The sequence below is a fragment of the Mus pahari genome, chromosome 1 (genome assembly GCF_900095145.1).
Source record: "Mus pahari chromosome 1, PAHARI_EIJ_v1.1, whole genome shotgun sequence".
Lineage (NCBI taxonomy): Eukaryota > Metazoa > Chordata > Mammalia > Rodentia > Muridae > Mus > Mus pahari.
The window spans coordinates 19,099,903-19,124,376 of NC_034590.1; the positions used below are offsets into that span (position 1 = coordinate 19,099,903).

General features: G+C 52.8%; 2 protein-coding genes across 3 annotated transcripts in view; one reads left to right on the forward strand and one right to left on the reverse strand.

The window, feature by feature from the left end:
* Kcnc1 (potassium voltage-gated channel subfamily C member 1) overlaps positions 1 to 17,202 on the forward strand; it is a 42,678-nt gene extending 25,476 nt beyond the window's left edge. Inside the window, exons 2-4 of one of the 2 annotated variants that reach the window (XM_021195789.1) lie at positions 5,604 to 6,537; positions 13,675 to 13,863; positions 15,751 to 17,202. In XM_021195789.1, the coding sequence (XP_021051448.1) occupies positions 5,604 to 6,537; positions 13,675 to 13,863; positions 15,751 to 15,815 (1,188 nt within the window). In that variant the 3' untranslated portion in view covers positions 15,816 to 17,202. Of the gene's footprint in view, positions 1 to 5,603; positions 6,538 to 13,674; positions 13,864 to 15,499 lie in introns of both variants that reach the window. The other variant, XM_029540493.1, reaches the window with a different exon arrangement.
* Positions 17,203 to 22,025: 4,823 nt separating this feature from the next.
* Positions 22,026 to 24,474, reverse strand: part of Sergef (secretion regulating guanine nucleotide exchange factor) — a 197,903-nt gene continuing 195,454 nt past the window's right edge. Inside the window, exon 11 of the mRNA XM_021210718.1 lies at positions 22,026 to 22,414. Within this exon, the coding sequence (XP_021066377.1) occupies positions 22,107 to 22,414 (308 nt within the window). The 3' untranslated portion in view covers positions 22,026 to 22,106. The remainder of the gene's footprint in view (positions 22,415 to 24,474) is intronic.

Sequence of the window (24,474 nt, forward strand, 5' to 3'; positions counted from 1 at the left end):
CCACTGCTCCCTGAGCAGGTGCCAGCAGGAGAGGAGTGGGGAGCAGGAGCGGGCGTCAGGACCCATCAGAGCACTGGGGCCTCCCCGGGCTTACTGCTGGAGGCTGTAGATAAAACAAACAAATACAAAGGATTCGAGCTCTCCAAGGCTGTAGCGCTGTACACTGTGGGTGTACCCAACCTATGGAAGTCCAGATGAGACTAATTCAGTTTCTAAACCCAACTCAACGGACACTTTAAGACAATTGGCCTGTCCTGTCTGCTCTGCATCACAGACTCCGATGGGTGCTATGCACCATTGTGGGGTGGATCCCGTTAGACAGAAAAGCTGACCTGCAGTTTCCGGGAGTCTGAAGCCTGGACAGAGACCTGATTAGCCATCGTGGGCTCCTTCTGCCTGCAACCTTGATCCCCCTCAGAATCTCCGAAAGAGGCCAAGTCTAGCTCTCACGTATGTGGTGGAGGGAGGGGAGACTGGGACTGGTCAAGGTCACACAGCAAGTGAGTGGCTGAGCGTCATGTCAGACCCTGTAGCATGTTCCGACCAGAGCCTGTTCCTGAAATGCAGATGGTAGGAACACAGATCCCCACGGTGAACCCCTGAACAGCTCTGAAAGGCAAGCACATTTTTTTTTTCTAAAAGCAAGCATGACATAAATAATTCATAAGTGAAAGTCATAGCACATATTGGTCATTTCAATAGATAGTAGGTTGCCTTTCCGATTTATGGTTTCAGGGGTGGGGCTGTGATAAAAATAACTTGGTGATTTCTAAAACATCTTAAGTCAACAGATCCCTAGTAGGTTTGTCTGACTTTACAGCCAACAGCCTCACCATCCTGGTTACCATAGAAATGGGATGCCTTGCTCTGTTGCTATGGCTACCACTTTCTAGAACACAATTGGTGGGTCTCATGGTTTGTGATTTGGTTCTGGGGAAAAATAAAATAAAATAAAAAGAGCCAGAAACTACCAGCTTGTGTTTGTGTAGCACCATCAAGCAGTTGCCGCTGAGTGTCCTGAATTTTACAAGGCAGCCACCTCGCTGGCCAGGTTGGGGGACAGCTACCTCTGGGCTACCTGACAGAGCTCTTCATCCTCACGTCATAGTCCCAGGAGGGATCAGCTAACCTAGTCCTGACTATGGTGGGGCTCAGCTGCTCTGGGAAAGGAATGGATAAAGGAGCCGCCATCACGGGAATGGCAGTCTGAGGGTGGCAAGGGAAGGCTGAGGGGGCAGAGAGGCAAGACAGACTGAGCTGCCCGAGCTGTGGGAAACTCAGTCGCCCCCTAGCGGGGATGAGATGGAAACAGGCAGAGATCTGTGTGGGAACTGCCAGGAGGGTAGGAGGGTGCCAGAGGCTGAAGTGCCCAGTGTGTGTGTGTGTGTGTGTGTGCTCAAAAAATGGGTAGGAGCAGGGGTTGTATGCTATGTGTGGTTCCAGCACTACTCCATGTGCTGCTCTGGGTGTGCACACGGGAGTTGTCTGTGTGCTTGCTACCAGAGTGTGGCAGGTTGGTGTGAGGTAGCATACTTTGTTGAAGTCTCTGTGAGTTGGCTCTTATCTTTTGTGTGTGGTCCAGGCACTGAGCTATATTCTCTATACCTATGCCCTCGTGTCTGAGCTTAGGGCATCGGCTAAGTGTGTACTTTGGGTTATTGAGTCTGTGGTCTGTAGGTGACTTGGCACACAGATCATATAGGGCACAGGTCCCAGCGCTTGCCCTGTGGACGACAACACCAGCATTACTCTGAAACTTGCTGTCCCGGGCCTATCAGGAAGAGCTTGCCTCCTTGTCTGGGGTCAATGATCACCGTGCTTGTGTGTGTGTCGCCCTGCCGCCACCACCTCCCCACTCTGGCCTTAGCTGGGCTCTCTAAATGCTGAACACTGTGAGGTCTTTTCTACCAGGGGCTCAGCAAAGCCTGAAGGCTACATAGGATGCAGGCTGGACCACCCAAGGATAATCTCACCACTGGTCCATCTTCAAAGGGCTGCTTCTGCTCCAGAGCTACTGAGTCTGGGTACCAAGGCCTAGGATCCACAAAGGTGTAGCCACAATCACATCTAGATGAATCTAGTCACCTCCACCCTTCATCAGTTACATGGGACAGCATGACCTGCTCTTAGGGGGTCTGGGAAGAGGGGGCCATAGTCAACATCTGATCCAGGGCTGGCTTCTCAGTAAAGCTCAGGCAGCTTGGTGGTGAGAGAGCTTATTGTCTGCGTTGATAAGCTGGGCCTGTCTCAACTCCCTTACTTTCTTTGAAGCCCTTGGCTTGGTCCCCAAACCTTTGTTCCCGCCTTTCCTTTTGGAAGTGGTAGGGATATGACCGCCTGTTCTACCAAGATAGGATACATAGTAGATCCTGGAAGCTTGGTAGTTTCTCCTCTCTCCTCCCAGCCTTGGGTCTGGAAAAGGGATGAGCCGTTTTGGCTTTGGCTGGGTCCTGGCTGCTTTCCTCCTAGTCTGAGCTTTCATGGAACACTGGGGTGTCTCCACACTCCACAAGCTGCTTCTTCCACAGTCCAGAAAGGATCCACATGTGCCCAGAGGTCTTCAGGGCCCTGTGCTTGCTTGGTAGTGGTTTGGGCTTTGTGGCAGCAGAGGCTAAGAAGGCAGAGGTCAGGGAGTCGATCAAGGCTCTTCCTGATGAAGTCTTTCTGCCCTGCTCTGCCTGGCTCTTGCTTCCCACCCTCTAGCCTCCACTGTTAGTGCAGTGGAGCCCAGGCTGCACCTTGAGCCTTGATAAGCATGGGTTTCCCCGTGCTAACCTTGTGTGTGTGTTGTATGTATTAATTTCTGGTATCTGCCTTAGTTACTCTCACTTTTTTGGAGAAAGGGTCTCTCAATTGGCAGGGCTCAACAATTCAGCTACAGCGATTGGCCAGTGAGTTCCAGAGGCCCGCCTGTCTCTGCCCCCTCAGCTCTGGGATTACAAGCATATGCCACAAGCATATGGTGACACTTGACTTTTTTTGTTCTCGTTAATGATTTGTTTTGGTTGTATTTCATGTGTGCAAGTGTTTGTCTGCAGGAATGTATGTGCACCACGCGCATACATGGTACCTGTGGAGGCCATCAGAGTCTCTAGAACTGAAGTTATAGATGGTGTGAGCCACCGTGTAGGTTCCGGGAATTGAAAGAGCAGTCAATGGTCTTAACTGCCGAGCCACCCTTCCACCTCTAACTTTTATTTTAAAACACAGGTTCTGGGGATGAATTCCAGGATCCATGCTCGAGTGGCAAGCCCTTGACCAACAGAGCCATCTCCTCAGCCTCTCTATGCTAATCTTAATAGGATCTGGCCTTCCCCTGGACCTCCATGTCCCTATGAAGACCAGTATTGTGGGGGGGGGGGACAACTGAGAGATCTCTGAGGGCTTGTGGGACTCCTGGGAGATCAACGCCCTGTCTGAGCTATTCTCCTGAGCCTTTGCAAACACTAACGAGTCATCGCTGGAGACAGACTCGTGGCCTCCCTGGGTGGTTGTAGAGATTCCTTGAGGAGTGCCTTGGCAGGCTGCCTCCCGAGTACCACAGCTGCCAGTGGGAGCCTCACCCCGGGGGAAGGGCTATTAACGGGGCACTGAGGATGCATGGGAGTTTTCCACACAGAGTGTGTATTAAGGCCAGAAGTCTCTCTGGAAGAAGGAGCCCTGGATGCAAAATCACAATGGTGGTGAGACACTCCGGTCAGAGTGGCAGAGAGGTGCATGGGGCGAACCTGTTGGGTACATGTAGGGTGAGGACCCTGAGAAAAGTGCAGCCAGGCCACATTGGTCCTGGTGTGCCAGGCTAGGGTCTCTCTGGACTTTTTCCTATGGGTGGTGTGGGAGCTGACCAGGGCAGCTCTGGGACCAGTGGCCATGTGGCAGAGACTGAAGCCTAGAGCCAGTTTCAATAGATAGCAGTGGCCCTGTTGAGAGAGGATACAGAGGAAAAGGCTGTGGCAGGGTTCACTAGTGGGGTGCGGGGTGGGGGGTTGGCCTGTCCTTAGTGAGTCTAGGCTGTGAAGACCAAGCTCTAAGCCAGGCCCAGGGGACGCCAGGTCCTAATACACAGCATATGAGGATATTCTTTTTTTGCCCCAAGGACGTGGTGACTTGGGAAAGGCTGCAGAGCTGTGTGAACTGGGGTTGAAGGTGGATGGCACTCCCTTTGCCTCTCCTTTGCTTTCCTGGCTTGTCCTCCATGCATCCCAGGTCTGGAAGATCTGGATCCCCAGAGAAGAGCTTCCTGGAGTCAGAAGCCCTCTTCTCTGCCCTACCCCCCCCCCCGCTTTTGCCAGCCCCACATGCTTCGAGGGGTGGAGGGGCTCATATTTTCAACCCACTGCCTTGCAGAGGGGTCCATGTGTGTCTCCTGAGTGGAACAGGGAGCTCCCTGGGAGGTGGAGAGAAGCCTTATTTCTCTGTGTGTGCTGGTGCTTGGTGAAGAGTTGGGAATAGAGGATGGATGGGGGAACCGCAGGCTGCTGAGCGGTGGAGGGTGGGATGGGGAAAGAGAAGAGGGGGAGAACAGAAGAAGGAAGAAGGGGGGACCGTTTGAATAGAAGAGAGAGGGGGAGAGGATAGAAGGAAGAAAGAACGAGCAGATAGCCGGATGGGTGCGTGAACAGGAGAAAGGTGGGTAAGTGAGCTACTCTCAAGTGAGCCAAGGTTCTGAGAATAGCATTGCCATTAGACCAACAGGATGCCAGCGCACGCACCATAAGAAGCAGCTCACCCAGGTCTCTCTCCTGCCTGTGGGCTCAGGTAGCGTGCATGACCTCCTAAGTCTGCTGGCGCTCTAGCGTGCCCTCTTTCTTGCTCTCCTCTCCCTCCCTCCCTGCAGCCCAGAACATGGTTTGGAAGATCAACTTCGTTCTTGGTGCCCAGATCCTTAGGCGGGTTGGGCTCCAGGTCCCCCCACTGTCAACCCCACCAAGCCATACAGGGACTCCTAGAGCACACCCCTGGAATGGAGGAAGGGTGTCCACACCCACGCACACTAAGGCTTAAAGCAATCTGTTGCTGATTGAGGTGGGTGGGGGCACTCTCTAAGCAAGCAGACCCGGACTCAAAGGAAACAGGTACAGCCTCCGGGAGCCTGATTCCGGTAGAGCAGTTTCCTTGTCTCGCTCTGCACAAGCCAGTCCCAGAGTCACAGTCAGTGTAGCCAACCGTAACAAACACCTCAGATTTCAGTGGCTTAACACAGTACAAACTTTTGAGGATTTTTTTTTCCCCTTTTGTTTTCGTTTCTCATGAGACTATTTGTATCCAGTGACAGCCAACCTAACGGAGCCAGGCTCCTTCTCCTTTGTGGCTCTGCTGGACCCCGGAGCATCAGTGTTTGGCTGGCAGCTGGGGAAGGAGCCATAAGTGAACAAGGATGCAGGCTTTGCTGTCCAGGCTCGGCAGCAGCACCTACCCCGCCCCTGGCCCCCAGGCTCTGAGGAGGATAACATGGCATGTCGGCTTAGGCTATGTTGGAGTGGAGGGGCTCTGTGCATTGCCTGCCCCTGGTGTGGCCCACTGGGCCTGGGCCTGCAAGGCTCTCCAGGTTTCTTCACTCTGGGGAAGCCTTTACTCTGACCCCCTGTGTTTCTCACCCACAGTATGTGGCCTTTGCCTCCCTCTTCTTCATCCTGGTCTCCATCACAACCTTCTGCCTGGAGACCCACGAGCGCTTCAACCCCATCGTGAACAAGACCGAAATCGAGAACGTTCGAAACGGCACCCAAGTGCGGTACTACCGGGAAGCGGAGACGGAGGCCTTCCTCACCTACATCGAGGGCGTCTGCGTGGTCTGGTTCACCTTCGAGTTCCTCATGCGTGTCGTCTTCTGCCCCAACAAGGTGGAGTTCATCAAGAACTCCCTCAATATCATTGACTTTGTGGCCATCCTCCCCTTCTACCTGGAAGTGGGCCTGAGCGGCCTGTCCTCCAAAGCCGCCAAGGACGTGCTGGGCTTCCTGCGCGTCGTGCGCTTCGTGCGCATCCTGCGCATCTTCAAGCTGACCCGCCACTTCGTGGGCCTGCGGGTGCTGGGCCACACGCTCCGCGCCAGCACCAACGAGTTCCTGCTGCTCATCATCTTCCTGGCCCTGGGTGTGCTCATATTTGCCACCATGATCTACTACGCGGAGAGGATAGGGGCACAACCCAATGACCCCAGCGCCAGCGAACACACACACTTTAAAAATATCCCCATCGGCTTCTGGTGGGCTGTGGTCACCATGACGACACTGGGCTATGGAGACATGTATCCTCAGACGTGGTCTGGGATGCTGGTGGGAGCGTTGTGTGCTCTGGCTGGTGTGCTGACCATTGCCATGCCGGTGCCTGTCATCGTGAACAATTTTGGGATGTACTACTCTTTAGCCATGGCTAAGCAGAAACTACCAAAGAAAAAAAAGAAGCATATTCCGCGGCCACCGCAGCTGGGATCTCCCAATTATTGTAAATCTGTCGTAAACTCTCCACACCACAGTACTCAGAGTGACACATGCCCGCTGGCCCAGGAAGAAATTTTAGAAATTAACAGAGCAGGTAGGAAACCTCTCAGAGGCATGTCGATCTGACCTTTCACCTCCGCCCCCTGTAGCAATGATTCCAGATCCAGTCAGACTGCTTCCTTAGTTCCACGGGCGACCCAGGACCCTGTGCCCAATCTCGAGGTGTGGATCCTGGGACCCCAGGGAGTTGCCGGGCGGCCAAATTCGGAAGGCAGGAGCTTGCTAGAGGAACCTCACTAGTGGCCCTGGGTAAGAAGGTTGATGTGGTTGGTCTCGCGAGTTCTGAAGAGACGCCAAGGAAGTTTGCTGAGGGCTCTCTTAGCAGAAGCCTAGAGGCTGCTGCTCGGTTGGAAGGAGTCAGGCATGAGTCTCTGACAGGCTGCTAACCCAGTGGTGGGCAGGGACAGACAGAGTGGGGCTGCTTCAGAGATACCATACAGCCTCTGATTTGGTCTTTAACATGCGTGCCTTCAGGCTGTGTAGATTGGCAGAGTGGTCCGTGCGGTCTGGCAGCTGGGTCCCCGAAAAGGCAGCAGCCAGGAGTCTCAGCCCTAGCAGAACCTGTCTCTCTAGCTGAGTAGATTCCCGCCCTGACGCCGGCTGGCTACCTAGCTCCAGGTCCCTGCTAGGAGTCGCCCCCTAGCCTCCTGTGACAAGCTTACTCACCCCATAGCATGCCGAACCAACTCATCCTCTGCCACTACTGTAGAGTTTAGCATTTCTCTTTAGGAACCTGTTGGAGTGACTCTGGCTTTCACGTTGTCTGTTTGGGTTGATGGTCCAGTGGGAGTTTCTGGTGACCTTCTGATGGAAGTGGCTGGTGAGCAAAGGACTAGGAGGGGGGGGGCACACCCCAGGCAGCTTAGACGAAAGCATTATGGACCAGCAACAACCTCCCACCACTGAGAGCTGTCCCCACACCTAGCAGTAGGGACTGTAGCAGCAGCAGCAGCAATACAAGGCATCCCAACCACTTACCCACGCATTCACTGGGAGATGGGGGTGGGGGTGGGGTAAAACAATACTAGTCACCGAGGGATATATTCTCATATTCCATGGCTAGTGGCTCATTATGGGACTATCTCAGTTTTATGAGAACCTGCGCATAGCACATAAAGTTGACCATGGGGCTCTGGTCCGAAGATGAAACCCCATAGTCTACCTCTACCCATGGAATCCCATTGACTTAACTCTGAGGAGACAGGGATCGCTAAGGAACAGATGATCCCAAGAAGAACGACGACACTGAGCTCAGAGGTACCGGGTGAGTGTGGGGTTGATGTGTGCTGTTCCATTCGTTTTGCCTATGAGAAGCACCCCACGCTGGGTCTGGCAGGGGGCTGCCTTCCACTTGGGTGGTCTCCCTCAGTGGATGATTGATGTCCTTCGCTGCTGGTGTGCTGTGGGATTCACCCTCCCACCCCAGACCTTTATCCTGCTGGCTGGGGCAGCCGGAACCATGTTCCAAGGCCTGCTTCTTTGTCCAGCCCTCTCACCCATTCCTTGCTCCCTATTTCCTGAGATTCCTGTAGGAACATAAGCAAAATGTAGCTTGTGCTCTAGGCTGGGTCAGGGAATACAGGGGCCCTGATGTAGAGATAGGATCCTGATCAAGCCATGTCTGCATTTTGGGAAGCCCAGGCCTACCCTATTGTTTTGAGTTAGCTAGCTGTTTTACCTGTGCAAGGACCGTTTCCCCAGCTCTGGATGGCTTACCCTCTCCTCAGCTCCACTGTGAGCCCCAGCAGGAAGTGCTCAGCCTGAGGGTTATCACATGACCCTCCTCAGCCCTTCTGACTCATCTTCCCCAACACTGTGTCAGGATTTGGTGCTCAAAATTGGAGCCCCAGGTCAGCCTATTGATGATCCCAGTTCACTCTAGCCAGATTCCTCTGCACACCCAGACAATGACCTTATTATCCATGTACTGGGGACACGCGCGCGCGCGCACACACACACACACACACACACACACACACACACACACAGAGAGAGAGAGCTAATCCTAAGGACATTAGCTCTTTCCTCGCGTTGCAGCAGATCTGCAAAGCCTACGAATTCCTGTAAAATTTCCTTTGGGTTCCTTAGCCTTGCTGAGCCTTAGCAGGCTAGGGAAACGCCTCGCCCTGGTTCCAGGGTTCAGGAATTTGGAGATCTCTGCTTTGGGCAGTCTTATGGCTAGCTGTCTAAACTCAAGCTCTCTATCTCTAACATACAGACACATACACACAGAGAGAGAGAGACACACACACACAGACACACACACACAGAGACACACACATACACACACACAGACACACACACACAGACACACACAGAGAGACACAGACACACACACACACAGACACACACACAGACACACACACAGACACACACACACAAACACACAGACACACAGACACAGACACACGGACACACACACACAGACACACACACACACAGACACACACACACCACTTTCCCTTGCTGTTTGGTGCTGTCCTGATGCTCAGCCTCCAAACCCTTGGCTCTAAGATTCCGGTCCCACCTTTAGCCTCATCTTTCACCAGAACACTGCTCACCTCAGATGCTGGCCTGTGAGACCTGGGAGCTCTTATTGTGGGAGCAAATGAGGTCCCTGGAGCTTGTCTTCACCCATCCCTGGACCACAGGTTCCTTTCCTCTTTAACCCCTTTCTCCTTATACACCTGGATGGGCAAGGGCTGGAGGTGAGCAAAGGAGGGAGAAGCCAGAGAGTAAGAAAGCAGATGTGATGGGTAGAGACTAGGCCCCATGGGAAGATGGGAGATGAGATGAGATACTATGGGGTCCTTCAGCAAGAGGCAGTCACACAGACCCCCAAACAGAGCGTCCTCTAGTTCCATGTCTAAGTCTGGGTTAGGGACTAAGAGTGCTGGGTTGGGCACTGCAGCCAGGCCTCCAGCTGGGCCAGCGGCTCCTAACCCTCACCTCCACCTCTCAGTGAAGCCACAGTCTGTCTGTCGTCTGTCCGTCCATCCATCCCAGGGATTTTGCAATCTCTTCCTTTGGGCCATGGCTTGAATGGCCTCAGTATTTGTGGGATCTTGTCCTGAGGGGCTGCCAAGGGATCAGGTCTCCCCTGGCCATGAGCTGGGAGGCACGGGGTTTCTCAGGGACTGAGCTCCCTTGGGACAGCTACTGTTCTCTCAGAGGGGGGGGTTCTTTCCCTGCTTACAGTGGGGCCAACCAGTTGCTCTGGGCAGCTTGGAGTGTCTGCTGTCCCCTGTCCTTCCGTGTCCATTCTGATGTGTCTTATCTCTGCTCCTGTGATGAGTCAGACCTTTGTGGTGTGGGGTCCCAGGGTTACAGGTCCCCCACAGAGGGATACAGGGGCAAGTTTGGCTTCTTTCTTGCCTGTGGGTGTGCAGAGCCAAAGCACAGTATCAGAGATGCCCCACTCCCGCTGCCCGTAGGAGCTACCCGCTGCAGCCTCAGTGGTCTTTGGAGGAGTAGTTTGTTTTCTGAGCACTAGCATCTAAAGTTCCTATTGCCGCGGTCCCCAGCTGTCTTCTCCTAGGCTGCAGTGGCTGCCTGGGATTAGTGCTAGACCCCGTGGTGGTTGGGAAGGTGGCAGAATTGGGGGCAGCACGGATGGGGTGAGACAGGTGCCCAAAGAGAACCCAGCCACAAGGCAGGGCTGGCAGCGTGGACCCAGAGTGGAGTCCATACTGGCCATGTGGGCAAAGGGAGATCTGAGGAGAAATGAGATGATCTTGAAGGCCAGGCATGGGAGTTCTTTTCTATGTTGCTCATATCCTCTCTCTCTCTCTCTTTCTCTCTCTCTCTCTCTCTCTCTCTCTCTCTCTCTCTCTCTCTCTCTCTCTCTCCTCTCTCTCCCTCTCTCTCCCACTAATCTCCCTTTCTCTCCGCGTTTTGTTGCCTGAGTGTGCTGGTTCCCATGACTGTGCCTCTCACGGCTTGTCCCCCTTTAGCCTGGGATGTTTTCCCCTGCGTCGAAGCTGGGCAGACCCCTTCGGGGCAAACCCAAGGCAATGCCCAGCCCACGTAACCCCAGTCCAGTCCTGCGTGCGCCTGGTGGCGCCCGCTGCTGGTGTAAACAGTAAGTACCTCAGAAGTGTCTAGAGATGCCAGAAAAGCCATCCTGCTGACAGAGGGCCTGGTCACATAGGTTCTCCTTGCTCCAAAGTTTTAAAAAAAATGACCCTCTCACAGACGTTCATCTCAGTTCATTTCAAAGCCTGGAACCATCTCTGAGACGCTGACCATGTCGCCATTCCATCATCGCAGGCCTGGGGGTATGGTGTCCCGGGGCCCTGGACTAAGGAGGCAGGCAGGTTCAGCTCTCCAAAACCAAGTAGGAACCTAGGTGTCAGGAAAGATGAGCAGGTGGGTGGGCACTCTGGTCTTTCTCACAGTTTGGACAGTTGGCCCTCTTTGATGATTCTCTCTTCTGGCCATTCGCACTGGAGTTTGGGACAGGAAGTGAATGGCCTGGTTGCTGAGAGCATCATCGATTGAAGATGAAACATCAGCCACTCAGCCATAGACCCTTTCTCAAGGTTGGGGTGGAAAGAAAGAGCAGGCTCCAGGGGATACCCTGGAAACTGCCCGTCATCCTGTCCTCCTAGATCCCAGATGGCTGTCTCTTGTCCCTGGACCCCCCCCCCCAAGGGACTGCCCCACTTTCAAACTCTTTCCAGTTTAAGGTGGGAGCCCCAGGGGCTAGGGGCACGTAGGCAGAGACTCGGAGCCAGAGGAGCGGGTGGTCTCAGGCTGCACTGTCTCTATTAAGGCAGGGACAGGAAAGAACAGTTACTATTTGATCCTTCTCTGGACAAGATGAGCAGGTTATGGACACCCACTCAAGAGTGTCTTTGCCAGCCGGAGAAGATGCACTTGGAAGCCTCCATTCTTCCCCATGCAAGGCACGTGGACCCCAGCTTCCGGCTCCCCCTCCCCCACCATACCACTTTCTCATCTCTCCAGCATCCTCCTCCCAGCCCACAGGCCCTCCATGAGGGAGACAAGAGCCAAATGGAACGTAAGGGAGAATATGCAGGTCTGTGGGCACATAGGTGTCCCATGGATACACCCCACACGCTAGGCAGCCCCCAGCTTGTCACATGGTGCCAGAGTTTCCCTAATAGCTGGCCTTCCTGGTTCTGAGTCAATCAGGATCGAAGGCCCTGGGATCTTCGAGGAATGCACTGTACGTGAAATGCCTTGCCGTCTTGTACGACAGACTTTTTTTAAGTTCCAAAATTATGATGGGAAACTTTTTTTTTTTTCCGGATTTGCTTTATGAATAAACCTGATTGGTCCATTTCTCTTTTGACTGACTGCCTCTTTGTAGTGCCACGCTGTCCACGGGTGGTGATCCTGCTCACGTGCGTGCCATGTGTACGCGCACAGGGAAAGGATCACTCCTGCCTGTAGTTATACGATGTGAACAGGATCACACGGGAGAGGGTCAGAGGGAGCTTTCTTTCCGAGAGCCTCCCCTAATGCAGTCCCCAGGTTGGTTGCTTCCCTCACCAAAGGGCGCTCCCACGAGGCTTCCCCCATAGGTGCACTGCTTGACTGGGCTTTACCCTAGCAGTGTCCCCAAGGAGGACAGAGATCGAGGACAAAGCTCAGTCAGAGCCACCATTGCCAGGTGCTAAAGGCCTCCAAATCTTTGCTCTTGAAGTTAGGAGGGCCAGGGTGCTTGGCTGTGGCCACATGTTGCCCCCTTCCACCATACATGTCGCCCTGAGGCCTCCTTCGAGGCTCCTTCTTAAGCTACTGCAGAAGCTAAGCCCCCAAATTCCATCCACCCACCCAAGGCCGCCAGCGTCTGTCGTCTCCTGCACATCCATTTGCTCTGCTTGGCCAGCCACACTGGTAGAAAGGACAGGAATGTGAGCCCCTCCCACATCCCTGTCCAGCGATCACAGCCTCATGCATATGCATATATCGTCGTCGTGCGAGCTGACCAGGTCTTCTCTCCCCCCCCCTCCCGCCCCCAAGTGGTCTGTGGAGAGACTGCTTGATATGTGTGTGAGCAGCAGTGTAGGTCTGCATGGGGACAGAGCAGATGGGATGATGTCATTGGGTCTGTGGGGTGACAAGGGAAGCTAATCTGCATGAATGATAGGATAGAACAATCAGGTTGTGTCCCTGTAGGGGCAGGGAAATATATGACTCGGCCTAGTCTGTGCAGGGAACGTGAAATGAAAGGGACACGATTGGGTCTCTGTTGAGAGAGTATAGGTGTGGTCCTCTTGTCTGTGTATAGGACAACGTTTCAGGGGGCTGTGAGACCAAGCTCAGTCTCAGAGTACAGTCTCAGAGGCACCAGATGGGGTTCCGGTAAGGACAGAACAGCGGTGTGGCCAGTCTAGTCTTTCTGGGGCTTAGCTTGGTAAAATAGGGTTTGATGGGGGACAGTATAAAATGCATGACCAGGCTAGTCTGTAGAAGGGATGGCAAATCTGAGGGACTAGACCATGTCCCTGTAGGGACAGGAGAGAAGGTGTGAGTGAGCCTAGTGTCAAGAGGCACAGGATTTGATCCTTATAGGGACAGAGAAGCCAGAGGCATCTGAATGGTCAAGTTGGGTCCTGCATGGAGTGGTGGGAGGAGCAAGCTGAGCGGTCAGACCTGGGGGATGGCTATACCAGGAACCAAAGGATAATCTCGGAAGTCGCGTGGCAGGAGTGGAGGGGACCAGGTGGGGTCCAGCTGGGCCTGGGACTGGATGTTGCCGGGAAGCAGCCTGGTGCTTGTTAGAAGCAGAGGGGTCTGAAAGATTGCCTTTCCGAGTGTCTGTCTGTCTGTCTGTCTGTCTTCTCCCTGAGCTGTGTGTCTCACCCCTCCCCATGAATACGTCATATCATTCTGTCTCATTAACACTGCCTTGGGCCCTGTGCCTGACCCCAGCACCACACGCCGGGCCCATCACCAATTCATCTTTTTGCAAACTTTGAGCAAATCTAGGAGTCTCTCTCTCTCTCTCTCTCTCTCTCTCTCTCTCCCTCCTACATCGTCAGCAGCCCACCCTAGCCTTGCACCCCCCCTTCCATGGAACACCCACTTTTCTATCCTCAGGAACAAGAAGTTCTTTGTCGAATGCCCCACCTTCGGCCTGTCACCCCCTCTCACTAAACAGTTTTCGGTGTCTCAATAGCTTCTGCTTATATGTTTGAAGATTCCAAACTGAATGGGGAGGTGGCGAAGGCCGCGCTGGCGAACGAAGACTGCCCCCACATAGACCAGGCCCTCACTCCCGATGAGGGCCTGCCCTTTACCCGCTCGGGCACCCGCGAGAGATACGGACCCTGCTTCCTCTTATCAACCGGGGAGTACGCGTGCCCACCTGGTGGAGGAATGAGAAAGGGTATGTAGAGGAACTTGGAGCTCTCTGCATTGGCCGGGCCCGCCTTGCGCTCCTGCAGATGGGTGGGCAGGGGGGCGGGCAAGGGGTGCTGAGGGGTAGCTAGGCACACTGAGGGGGTGATGGGGGGATCCCCCCTGGAGATTTGCCTCTAGAGGTCAGAGTTCTTTCTCTAAGGGGGATGGAAGCAAGCTGGCAGAGAGAAGCCGAGGACCAGGCAGTTGTAGGTTGGTATTTAGCTCAATGGTAGAAAGGGGCTTGGCCAGGGTGGATGACCATGGTCTGTAATCCCAAGCCAAGGGGTACTCAAGGAGACAGGGTGGAGTCTCAGCTCCCTCAGATTTCTCCAGTGGGGCAGAACGTGTCCAAAAGGCAAAGTGTTCTCTCCTAGCCTCTAGTTGTGGAGGACTACTGGCTTGGCCATCATCCTGTGAAGTTTAGTCTAAGGTTCGGCTATGGAAGAAGTATCCTTTAAAGAGAAACTGCAGGCCAGTGGAAAGGGAGGCTTCATAGAACGGTGGCTTTGGAGCTGGGAGACAAGGTCACTATCCTTGTAGAGGTAAAGCTGTGTGTGCCAGAATCCCGGGAGTGGCAGACAGAGAGCTTGCCCAGACAGGTGTGTCAACAGGACTTGTATGGCTCTTTCCGTGGACAGAGCACATTATTACTGCCCCGGGGGTAGTCAGCGCCCCCTTGTGGCCAGTGAAGGCTGTGACTAGCGGTTTAGCATGGGCTGCCTGGGGAGGCGTTCAGAGCCTTCCACATAAGGCTGCAGGCGCTGGCCTGGGCCTTTCTCAGTGCAGCAGGCTAGCTGGGAAGTTCATGCATGCACCTGTGCACCTCACACAGACATCCGGCAGGGAGAAGGGTGGGCCAGAGGGGAGTCACAGTCTTGAGAGTCACAGCTGGCCTTTGTCAACTACCCGAGTGTCAGGAATGGTTAGATCAGACACAAGGGAAACATTAGATTTCAAGAATCCAGGGCAGGTCTAGAAGAGGAGAGGTAGCCTCCGCCAAGATGAGGGACAGTCCTTCGGGTTGCGCGCGACTGCTGAGTTATGCCGATCTGATTCAGGCTGGTCTCTGCTTGTCTGCCCTGCCTGAGGTCCCCTGGACCTCAGCGCGGTGTGCCGCTCCCTGCATGGTGCTGCATGGCAGAGGGCTACCAGCCTTGCGGGGAGCCCCATCCGTGGCATGGATGGGGCTGCTGCTCTCTTTGCAACTGGCTTCTTCCCTGGTAAAGTCTGTAGAATGCCCAGGAGCAGGGGTCCACCCTGAAGAGTAGGGGGAAGCGATCTTCACGGCTGCGCCCTGCCCGGCAAGGTCCCACGGGCTGCCTGACCCCCCTTGTCTTGAATCCTGGATCAGTCGGTGTGGCCTAAGAGGACAGGGTATCTCTACTGTGCTTCCAGAAGTCGAGGGGATGTGGGACAGAAGCACCCCATTTCCTAGTAGTTCTAGGGAGTACAAGCCCCAACGATAGGTGATCCCCAGTCTAAGGACCCACCCGGGTTTAGGTGCTGGACTCTTTGGGAGGCACCAAGGGTGAAGGCCCCCTCCGTGTCCATCTGGCCCGGCTCTCACGGCTCCTGATAGCAACAAGAACTTGCTTTGCTCTGGCTGATTCGGAGCCCTTTAGGTCTGCAGGTGCAGAGCAGAAGTAGGGACTTCACCTGTCCCCCGCAAGAGGGAAGAGAAAGAGGCTGCTAGGCTGGTCCGCTGCATGGGAAACAAGCCAGCCAGCGGGAGAAGTTGCCTGCCTCTGCATGCGGCTGTTCAGCCTTTCCTCTTCCTTCCTTAACAACTAAGTGCCGAGCAAGCGAGCAAGAGCGAGCGGGAGGGGACGGCGAGAAGAGGAGCTCAAGTGTTAATTGTATTCTCTACATACAGATCTTTGCAAAGAAAGCCCTGTCATTGCTAAGTATATGCCGACAGAGGCTGTGAGAGTGACTTGACCAGGCGGCTTGGCCGAGGACACTGGTGGCTATTAAGCATCTGGGTGGACCTGCAGCCCCTCCTCACCCTCGGACAGAGTAAATTCACGCCATGCAGGTTTGCCGGACGAGTCCGAGTGGCCCAGGCATTGTACTAAGACGGACGTAGCTTTTTCTACGGCCCACGGTAACTGACCGTAGAGGATTCGCCCTTCTTTCTTTTCATCTTTTTTTTTTTCTTTTCTTAGAAGTTACCTTTTATTTGGGGAGGGGGGGTCAAGGGGAGCCTTAGCATGACTTGCATGAAGTTAAACAGAAAAACCCAGCTAAACCAAACCCACCAGCCCCTACCGTGACTGTATGATCACCCTAACCACCAACAATGGAGAGAAAAGCAAGCGTCCCTTATTTTCTTTCAGCACTCTTCGACACTTGGTGTCTGGAGTCAAACTGTAAAGGCGCTCGGTAGAAACCTGTACATTTCCGGGAGTGGGGGCGGGGGAGGGGGGAGGTCAGGGAACAAGGATGGGGCCGGAGAGCGGATTGCATTTTGTATACAAGACCTAGAGGAAAGGTTCCAAAACGGCAGTCAGTCATCGGTCACATTGACCTCACCTTCATAGCCCACCTCTCACTCGGAAAAACCAAGAACTCTGCTCCGAATAGGATTGTGGAAATTCACACTGCCACCCCTCTTCCACCTCTGTCTGGCATGCTTGTGACCCAACGGGCCTCTCCCCAAGACCCCGACAGCGGCTAGTTTAGGTTGAGTCTCTCTCATCTTGGTGTGTAGCTCCAGTGTGACCAAGTTTCATAACAAATTGTTCATAGTTACACCATATGGATTTTCCCAGTGTCAGTCTAAAGCCAGGATGTAGAGCACCTCCAGTTCAGGACCACCAGAGGGGTGCCCCCCTCCACCTTTATCAAGGCAAGAACTGGCACTGTATGCAATTTAGTACTTCAGAGTAAAAAATAAAATAAAATAAAATAAAGACAAACCTGCATGCCCAATGTTATGCAAAGAGATTCGAGCATGAAATAAATTTTGTGACATGGTTTCTGTCCAGTCGAAAGCAGATTTGTTTTTCTGAAGCGATTGGAAGTTTGCAGAGACAACGCTTCTGCATCTCAAATAAATATAGTATTTTCCCAACAGAAACAGGGGACAGTAGCTTGGCTTTGGTCTGATTCTAAAATTAGTGTGTGTGTGTGTGTGTGTGTGTGTGTGTGTCTGTGTGTGTGTGTGTGTGTGGAAAGATGATATTTTTGAAAAACACATGCTTGAGTTGAAAAAAAAAAAAAAAAAAGCAACATCTCGAGCTCTCAGTGCGACATTTCCTGGAAAGACAGCAACCTCCCCTTCCCAGGCCCTGGCCCTGGAAATAAAGAGCTGACTTTTGATCTGAAGGAGTGCGTGGACCTTTTTTTATTGCCTCCAGGCTGTTTCTCCATTCTGTTCTGCTAAGTGGGTGTGGCTACGAGGGTAGTCCTCTAAGCTGTGGTGCTGCTGGGCTCGGAGGATGCCGCCCCTGGCAGGTTAGGGCTACAGATTCCGCTGGGTCAAGGGAGGGAAGCAACTCTTCAGAGGTGGATGGAGCCCCGGCGGAATGTCTGGCACATGCTCTGTGGGGCTCACCTGCTATGGTTGTGTGACTCATCTTGGTGGTTCTCTGCAGGAAGCCATGTCAGAGCATCTCGTTGCCCTGTGCAACCACAGGCACTTCCCTGCTGGGACTATTGCTGGGCCTGACTGTCAGGTCTGGGTGCCCTGGCCAGCTCCCAGGCCTGGTCTAGAGACAACCTCATTGACTACTCCTCTCAGCCTGACACACCTGGGAAAGGGTGGAGTCGGTTCTGGGAATCTTCATTTGCAGGTTTGGGTGCGGAGTAGAATGGAGGATCTGACCCTTCCAGATAGATCCATTAGTGATTTCAGAATGTTCGGTGCAAAGAGTCCCCAAAGGCTACACCGCCAACCTCTGAGCATTTTAAGATGAGGTCAAAGCAGGCAGCATGCTGCTTGGGGCCACCAACACAAAAGTATCAGCCCTCTCCATGGCTTCAGTCTCCTTGTCACCTCCCCGAAGTCTGTGATCCTATGGGTGGGCGGGGCATTGAAGGTGGGCAGCAAAGATCGCCTTATTCATCTCTCATCTCCCTGACAACTTGCCTCCACTTCCTGGTACCCAGGCTTCACCTAGCTGAGGGTGGTTAACCACTATCCGCTCTGAGTCTCAGGATACATGAGGGAAGCAGCCTGTTCTCTGAGGTCCGTGTTGACAGACGCCAGGAATCTCCTAGGGCGATGAGAGTTTACTGAATAACACAAAGCCATCTGGAAGATAGGCTTGTAGAAGCACCAAAGCTAGAGAGGGGGAACTAACATACAGCGGGGGCTTACTGTGCAGGGTGCATCTTACACACATTGCCCAGTGCAATGCAGCTCAGAACAGTCCAATCACCCCGTATTACAGCCAAGACAATGAAGTACAAAGGGGCAACTAGTCCAACAGCCCGGTGAACTCAAGATCATAAGCCCAAGAGTTCGCGCTGGGCTGTTGGTTAGCTCATGGCTTTCTGGGGCTGGTCCTTGATTGGGGGAATATTAAAGTCCTGGACTCTGAATCTGGGGATCTTAGGATTTTGCCTCCTGCCATTTTCATGGTGTGTACAGCTGTGACAGAAGGGCCACTTTATGTTCTGTTCCAGCTCTCTCCTGATTCATAGCTGGACAAGCCCACTCTTGCTTACCAACCCCCCCTCGGCTAGTTTTCCAAAAGGCCACCAGCCTCCCTGCCTGTCCTCTACTCTGTGCTCCAATCAGGAGGTGGCTCTGAGGTTGGGGCAGTCATACTTAGCACCCACTTCTAACTCATCCCCACTACCTCCTATGGCTAACTGCGAATGACCACTAAGTCACCTCACCCAGAGTAGACGATGTCTGGGCACAGTGAAAAGGAATTATTACAGGCCTGGATTCACTCGCTAGGCACCAGGCTACCCGGCTTAATCAGAGTTTTCTACTGCTGCAATGAAACACCAGGATCAAAAGCAAGTTGGGGAGGAAAGGGTTTATTCAACTTATGCTTCCATATCATTGAAGGAAGTCAGGACAGACCAGGAACTTAGAGGCAGGAGCTGATGTAGAGGCCATGGAAGGGTGCTGCATACTGGCTTGCCTCACTTGGCTTGCTCAGCCTGCTTTCTTATAGAACCCAGGGCCACCATCCCAGGGATAGCACCATCCACCGTGGGCTGGGCCTTCCTTGTCAATCACTGATTAAGAAATATGCCCTACAGGCTTGCCTGCAGTCCAGTCTATGGAGGCGGTTTTTTTCTCAATTGAGGGTCCCTTCTCTCAGCTGACTTTAGCGTGTGTCAAGTAAAATGAGCCAGCACACCACCCAAGGTTATGCTCGATGACTTCAGGCTACCATAACCAAGGGTGGAAGATGGGACCAGGGAAGACAGGTGCTTGTGATCAGAAGGGGAGGGTGGGTGTGAGCAGCAGGCATGGTGACAGCTGCTGCGTGCCGGGTCGACACTTATTCCAGGGCCCAGCCAAACACCTGCAAGCATACAGTGGGGAGAGGGGGGTATTCTCCCTTCTCATGAGGGGCAAGGATGAGGAACGAAGGCAAAAATCACATTGAGGTCTTTTCTGAGGCTCCTGTGACCCTAATGAGCCTAAGCAGGTGAGTGAGGTGACAGGGTCAAGTGCCCACGAGGCTTGTAGACTGGTTCTCCGGAAGCTGTAAACAGAATAAAGTGGAGCGGATAAGGATGGAACCTCAGCAGATGAAAGGATGGACTATCCAGAGACTACCCCATCCGGGGATCCATCCCACCATCAGCCACCAAACCCAGATACTAATGCACATGTCAGCAAGATTCTGCTGAAGGGACCCTGATATAGCGGCCTCTTGTGAGGCTGTGCCAGTGCCTGGCAAACACAGAAGTGGATGCTCACAGTCAGCTGTGATGGAACACAGGGCCCCCAATGGAGGAGCTAGAGAAAGTACCCAAGGAGCTGAGGGGGGCTGCAACCCTGTATGAACTAACCAGTACCCCCTGAGCTCGTGTCTCTAGCTGCATATGTAGCAGAAAATGGCCTAATTGGCCATCATTGGGAAGAGAGACCCCTTGGTCTTGCAAACTTTATATGACCCAGCACAGGGGAACGCCAAGGCCAAGAAGTGGGAGTGAGTGGGTAGGGGAGCAGGGGCGGGGGGAGGGTATAGGGAACTTTCGGGATAGCATTTGAAATGTAAATAAAGAAAATATCTAATAATAAAAAAAAAAGGATGGGACCTCAGAGCTCACTCAGTCAAGGTCGCACTCCAATGAGCCCTGGGGACATTGAGAAGGTCATTCACTTCCATGTGCTGGCTCCTTCATGGACTTCCAGGAAAGGGGACTTGGACAACATCTTAGGAAGACAAACAGTGACCAAAGGCTGAAGGAAAAACAACACCAACCAACCTCGACCTATCAACCGTCCTTCCTCGCCGCTGGGGTTTTGACCTATCAGAGCCAGGCAGCCATACTGCCATCAGGAAAGGCAGAATAGGGGTGGCTGAGGTAAGGTGGCGGGCAGGGAAGCACTCCTTCCTACAAGGGCCTGTTTCCAGAAGGATCTGACCCTCCCTGTAAAGGTCTGAGGCTCTAGATCAAAGAACTGAGTCAGGGCCTGTGCACTGACCCTGTTCAGGATGTGGACACATCTATCTCCTATGAACATAGCACTGGGCTCCAAGGTGCGCGGTTGGATGGGAAGCCCAGGGTGTGGAGTTTTCCAGCACACACTGAAAGAGACAGGAGGTAGCTTGCCTCTGGGCAAGATGGTGTTGGCTCGTTGTGAGTGGAAACTGTCTAGGTAGAACGGGTCACATGGGAATGCTTTCGGGCCTAGCAAGAGAGGATCACGGCACAAATGTCTGTAGGTGGGGTTGGGCAGAACAGGGCGTAGTTCTTGGGCCCAGGACTAGGAGCAAAACTCCATGCCTGGGGCCACAGGTCAGACCGTGGCTTCGGGGTAGGTCTAGGCTCAGGCTTGTGGAGTCTGGAATGGACTTCCTCCAAAGCTGCTGAGCTGAACCCACTTCTACTCACTCAGCTACTTCCTATCCCACTGTTGTCTGGTTCAGCCTCCGTTTTCTCCTGATGAGCAGCAAGAGTGGTTGATGAGATCAGCAGTTTCTACACTTTCCTATGGAGCCACTTACCAAATACAGTCCCGCGCAGAGCACATCACACAGCGTAGACAAAGCCGACCCCACCTAACATAACCAGGCGACGGGCAAGCTTCTCACCGTCTGCCAGGAGATGTCTGAAGCTCTCAAGAACGTAGGCTGCTGGTTTGATTTTTTGTTTTTGTTTTTGTTTTTTTGAGACAGTGTCTTACTATGTAAGCCCGACTGGCCTGGCATGTTCTATGTAGACCAGGCTGGCCTTAAACACACAGAGATCTGCCTAGCTCTGTCATATGCCACGATGCCAGGCTCTGAGTAATGTAGTAGGAGTGTAGGAGGCCTCTAGGCTTTATGGGGATGGGAGGTCCTCAGCTTTAATGTCCTAGGATTCTGTAACCGTGGAAGCTACTGGAGCCTAGACATCCCGGCTCTGAGGTGATACAGTTCACCTGCGACAGTGGCACCAGACAGCCTTGACTGCACTTGGGGTCCCCTCTGCTGGGTCTTCCTAGAAGCCCCGCATTCTCTCCACTTCCTCATTCTTCCCACCCAGCCTTGGCTTGGACCCTGGTCATGAAGACATGGGTGCCTTTCCTTCTGAGTCTCCAGACAAGGGGCCTTGGTACCCTCAGACGGGCAGAGCTATGGGCTCTGGACAGAAAATAAACCCCCAAGTCAAGAGGGGAGGTGTGTGCTGCTCTAAATGTGGCCTAGAGTCCCCCACCTTCTGACCTAAACACGGCCATAGGGTCAACATCATGTGGGGTGGGCATCATGTAGGGACTCGGGGTGGGCATCATGCAGGGCTGAATCCTCCTTCTGATGTTTTTACTTTGCGCATCCTTTAGTAAGGAGACCCTCATCCACATCTGCTGAGTAGAAAGGATGTCCCCTCCATGGCCCAGGCCTCTCTGAGCGCTGGGCAAGCAGCTCCTCACTGTTCTGACCTGTGGTCCTGCCCAGTCGTCAGGGCTTCTTGGTCCCCTGTCAAGCTGACAGGAAGATTATTGATCCCATAATCTGTTAGGATTCTCCAGGGAATCTTCTGTTGGTATAAGCCACTTTATTGAACGGTCTTGTTCACACACGCCCCACCCCCACCCCATCTCTCGTCCTGTCAGAATTTCTCTGGGTTGGGGTCACTGATCGTCTCTCCTTCCAGTCTGTCTCTGTCCACGGCCCCCTGAGATTCAGTGTTCTCTGTGGCATCTGGGAGTGGGCCGGTGACCCTGAGATCCTGGCATGGCGCAGGGTGTGCTGGCAGCTGACATAAGGCCAAGGAGTGGCCAGCCCCACAGCCCACGAGGAGGAGTCTTGATGGTGATGGTGGCAGAGCCTGCACTGGAGTTGGAGTCCAGACATTGGACTCAGAGCCATCCCCACACATGCCGTGTTCGTTCCAACCCCAGGAGCAGCACTTGTCCCCTGCAGAAGAGAGGGCACAGACATCACTGTAACGCCCAGCATACACAGGAAGGAAACAGAGCTTATGGTCATTAACAGGGTATGTTCATGGCCCACTTCCCCTGCCCCCCCCCCCCCAGCTGTGCATGCTCCACTCATGGCTTTCCTCCTTGGCTCTTCATTCACCACAGGCGGTTCAACCACTGAGCCCTGCTAATGCCACCGCCAAGAACAACCCCAGTGTCTCCCATGTTCCTTCATCTCTGCTGCCACTATACCCTGGCCCAGGTCATCTGCTTCTTACTACAGTCATAACTGCTTCCCACACACTCTTATGGTTAAACACCCATAATCCCAGCTTCTGGGAAGCTGAGTTCCAGACCGGCTTAGGCTATATAAAGACACTTGGTTCCAACGTCCCTGCTTAAGAACACTACTGGAAAGTTTGTAATACCTTAGTGTGCAGAAACACATGGGAAACAATGTATGATATGAGTGTCCATAAACACTATGCACACTCACTTTAGTTTGTCTTAAAGACTTATAAAGGCACATCACTGATACACACCTTTTATATGACCTGCTCTTCACACTTAGAAATTTATCTGAGCCAGTATTTTATAGACCAAGCTCATCAACAGCCTCTCCTTATGTGAAGGTATGTTCCACTTAGCCACACTCTTGGGAAGACCAGTTCACCATTGTTGCCACTGAACTAAAGATACCAATCTGCAATATGATATTATGCAACATTACCAAAATGGCTGCTGCCATAAACAGTACTGCCCTGAACATCTTACAGATGTGTTTCTCTGCATCTTTCCCTGTAGACTACTGACACCCTGCTGACTACATTCATTTAGCTTGAGATCCTGTTAACAGGAAAGAGCTCCCTTTATGAGTCTGCGCCATCTCGGGTTCTGTGGATCACATGTTCACATTCTCCGCCTTGTCGGTCTTTGCCTTTTCCTATTGACAACTTTGTTCTATACATTGCAAGTATTTTCTCCCAGAAGTCTGGGGTATGTCGCCTCACTTTGTTTATGGAAACTTTCGCTAAGCAATTTCTTTATAGTGGCGGCCTAATTGCACACTTTGAGGATGACAATCTACTTAACCTGCAGGCCATCATCAGATGCTCAGGTTGTCTCTGAATTTCCATTTTCCTATAGCATTGTATGCACATCTTTGTGCGTGGATCGCTGTGGTTCCCTCTAATTACCTTCTCAAATTAGATTTGAAGGACGGGCATTACCGGCCAGCAGGTACACCCACCTCGGAGACACCCGAGAACTGTGTGAGGACTGCCAGGATGCTCTTCGAACATGACCTTGGTGATCTGTGGGCATCTCTGCCCCTCTCCCATATCACCAGTGTTTATTAACATCATGGGTTTTAAAAATCTTTTCCAATTTGAACACAAAATGGTATCTCACTGTTTTAATGTGTACTTTGATTACCAATGAAATTGGTAGAGCTAAACGCTCTGCTTCCTGGATACTTTCCTCTCTTTGTATACTGTTTCTTCAATCTTCCACAGCTCAGTTAATATCTCCCCAGTAAAATTAATATAAAAACATGTGAGTGCTCAAATCCAAAAGCGACAGAACCTGGTGCTTTTTGTTGGTATTGTTTTCAGTTTGACTTAAAATTTTGTTCTAGATCTTTTAGCAGACATGCACTTACAACTCTATTTACTGATTTGGGGGTTTTTTGGGAGGGGGTGGAACAGGTTCCCATGAAGTTTATATTGGCCTTGAATTTAACTATATCACCAAGGATAATCTTGAACCTCCATCCTCCTGTCTCTACCCCCCAGGCACTGGAGTGCAGGTGTGCCATTACATCTAGCAGGTTCACTGGGCCTTTTATGTTCAATTTCATCAGCAGTACATAAACATTGAAAACCCATCTTTATTAGGTAATACTCCTGACTTTCCCATGATGCCAATGTTTAAATCTTACACCAAGAGTTTGTTTTACAGACCACTGTTTCAAGAGAGGGCTTCACCTCCTTGGGAGGGAAGTAGTACTGGTCAGGGGCTCGGGTCTGGGGAAACACACATCGTCAGGTTGGCTGG